The 3,026-nt window shown below is 44.9% G+C and overlaps 1 protein-coding gene across 1 annotated transcript in view; it reads left to right on the top strand.

Annotated features, from left to right (window-relative positions):
• Positions 1-1,219, top strand: part of LOC112961526 (phenylalanine-4-hydroxylase-like) — a 43,047-nt gene extending 41,828 nt beyond the window's left edge. Inside the window, exon 13 of the mRNA XM_026056822.1 lies at positions 1,023-1,219. Within this exon, the coding sequence (XP_025912607.1) occupies positions 1,023-1,066 (44 nt within the window). The 3' untranslated portion in view covers positions 1,067-1,219. The remainder of the gene's footprint in view (positions 1-1,022) is intronic.
• Positions 1,220-3,026: the final 1,807 nt, after the last annotated feature.

Genomic DNA, 3,026 nt, shown 5'->3' with positions numbered 1-3,026 from the left:
AGATATCGGGGTGGTTGAAGTCCCCCATGAGAACCAGGGCCTGGGATCGTGAGGCTACTTCCAGCTGTCTGTAGAAGGCCTCATCGACTTCCTCTTCCTGATCAGGTGGCCTGCAGTAAACACCCACAACAGTGTCCCCCATGCTAGCCTGCCCTTTAATCCTTCCCCATAAGCTCTCGACTCGCTCTTCAGCCACCCCTAGGCAGAGCTCGATACATTCCAGTTGCTCTCTCACCTAAAGAGCAACTCCTCCACCTCGCTTTCCTGGTCTGTCTTTCCTAAAAAGCACGTAGCCATCCATGACAGCGCTCCAGTCATGCGAGCTATCCCACCATGTCTCTGTAATGGCAATGAGATCATGGCCCTGCGACCGCACACAGATCTCTACTTCTTCCTGTTTGTTCCCCATGCTGTGTGCATTGGTGTACAGGCATTTCAGAGAGGTGATTGAGCACGCAGGTTTCCCAGGAGGGGTAAAAGAGGGTCCTCCATAGCCACATCCCATGTGCACTTCCCTGACTGCATTCACCTGCTGGAGGCATCCTGCATTTATGGTACAAAAATTGCTTTCTAATTCTAACCAAGCTTCAAAATAGCATTTCCACTTGACTGTAGTTTGTCCCTTCTGAAATATCCATTTTTACTGGAAGTGCTAGAAAAGGCTGAAGGGCCTGGGGATGGACTCTGTGACTCTACCTGTTCTTAGTAAGGAAGGGAAATGATTGGTTTTAGCCACATTTTCTTCTGTCATTCTAGCCTTTCTCCTACCACATTTTCCACCTAAAACTGGCTGGCCTGCCAAGAGCTGGCATTCCTGATCCTGTGAGCCATCTTTTTATGGCTGATGAAGGTGAAGGGCTAACTCTGCAGGCCTTATTCCAGTAAGACCCCCGTTAATGTGTCCAGTCCATCACTTTGCTCACCTTATTCTTTCAGGGAATGGATATAAACAGTAAATCTATACAGGAGCATTAGTAATGGGCTAGCTGTAGGATTAACTACTCTGGTTATTTCCTTTGCAGGTGAGATGGGAATCCTGTGCAATGCCCTTCAGAAGATAAAATGAAGATTTGCCCTAAGTCTTGCTAATCACTAGCTACTGACTAAAAAAGCTGCCATGTGCAAATGCCAGTCTTCATCTAGCCTCAGTCTATTATCTTCCTGTGTACTGCACGAATGCTTATGTTATATGGCTTAATTACTATAGATTAGCAGAAAAAGAGACACCTGCGGGTGACCCTTGACTCTTTTGGGGCTTCAGACACTAATCAATTTTTTCCCACTAATGCATAAAAATCATCTTATTTCTGGGAGCCTGGGGAAAATCTTCATATCTCTCTGTCAAAGGCTATCAGAAGAAGAAGTTTTCCACCATGCTGCAGAGCTACAGCCTGCTGCAGCTGTGGGATTGCATTACCACCCAGGGCACAGAGCCAGAAAGATAATGACTAAAGACTAAACCATCTTGCTTCTTCTCACAGTCTTCCTCCCGTCAGTCCCTCATATTTGCAGTTGCTCAAGGTTCCCCTGGAGTCTCAAACTCTACACCTTTTGGGAGGTACATTATAGTGCTTGGCCCTCTGGACCTTGACCTTTCCAAGGTGGAGCTATACCTCTTCTTCTACACATGAGCTGAAGTAATTCTTCTTTGCTGAAGTAATTTCATTTTTCTGCAATTGTGATGTTGCCATTGATCCAAAGCACAGTTGCTAGTGGAAAAGACAGCAAGTATTCTGCAGCCTCATTAACACAGATTTATGGCCTCGTCTTAATCTACTGTATTTGCACAGGTCCCGATTCCCAAGGATTTGTGTAGGCCAAGAATGCTGCATGCTGTGATGTATTTGGCTTTCAGAGAGGAGTCCCTAAGCAAGACACTGAGACTGCCCATCCAGGGAATGAAGTACCTGCTTCAGCACAGTACCCACAAGAAAGACACCCTTAGAGGAGAGTTACCTAAAGGCATGTCTGTGTGGCTTTTTAGAAGTGGATGTGAGGTCACTTTGCTGACACTTTGAGATGGGGCTAGTAAGTCCTGTTGAAACTTGATGTCCTGTTAAAGCATCTGCATGGCTTCTTGCTGGCACAAAGTTGTGCCAACTGCAATGTCATGTAATATCATGGATTCAGAGCTGCTTCAGAAGCAGTCATCTTACAGAAAGGGGAGAGTTCTCTTAATAGACATACTCAGTTAATCACTGTGGAAGGCTGAGGAGTGAAGGCTGCCTTGTACTGTGCATCCTTCTCTGAGAGTGGGTGCGTTATTCAGCACTGGTACAAGGTATTTCCCAACTTTCTGGATTCACAATCCAGAAGGTGGGTACCAACACCCTTGCAGTTGGAAATGGAGCAGCAGTGATTTTTACAATGCTGCTGAAGATAACAGAGCCTTCCAAATCCAAACTCGCTATATCTGTGGCTAGAGCCCCTACTGAAGCTATGGAAGACCTGAATTAGCTGTGTCCCTGTCCAAGTGCATTCAAACCCACAGATGACATCTTTCAGGAGAGGTCCTTAATCATGATGCTATTTGGAGTCCTCTTCCCTTCCCTACCCAAACTTTAATCTTCCTCTTTGGTTAAAGCAGTTTTATTCTATCCGGAGTAAAGCTTGACTGAGACAGCAAATGGAAGCAAGCATGGTTCCAACTTAGCCCAGTGGCTGAATCATGGGGAGAGAAGAGCTTTGCTGTTCAGAAGGCTATCTCTGCATTTTATGCAATAACTTTCACTCAAGGCATTTAAATGCCTTGGTCCACAGTTTATAATGCCTCTCTGTAGTTCCCTAGTTCAAGGACAAAGGAAGTCAGCACTTGCACATTGGAACTGAATGGATCAAAGCAAAGCAGAACAGTATTTCCAGCTTGAAACAGTTTGCATCATGACACTGAAATGATTCAGAATTCATGTTTCTGTTAGAAGATCCAAAGATGGAAGAGGATTTGAAAGTCCACAAAGTCTCATATCTACTATTGTACCACTTTTGTATTTATAGTTTGAAAATCAATGGAGCTTTAATGTAAGCAC

The sequence above is a fragment of the Apteryx rowi genome, unplaced genomic scaffold, assembly GCF_003343035.1.
Source record: "Apteryx rowi isolate R43461 unplaced genomic scaffold, aptRow1 scaffold_133, whole genome shotgun sequence".
NCBI classification, from domain to species: Eukaryota; Metazoa; Chordata; class Aves; order Apterygiformes; family Apterygidae; genus Apteryx; species Apteryx rowi.
The sequence above is the reverse complement of the archived record's forward strand: the minus strand, read 5'-3'. Positions and strand labels throughout refer to the sequence as shown.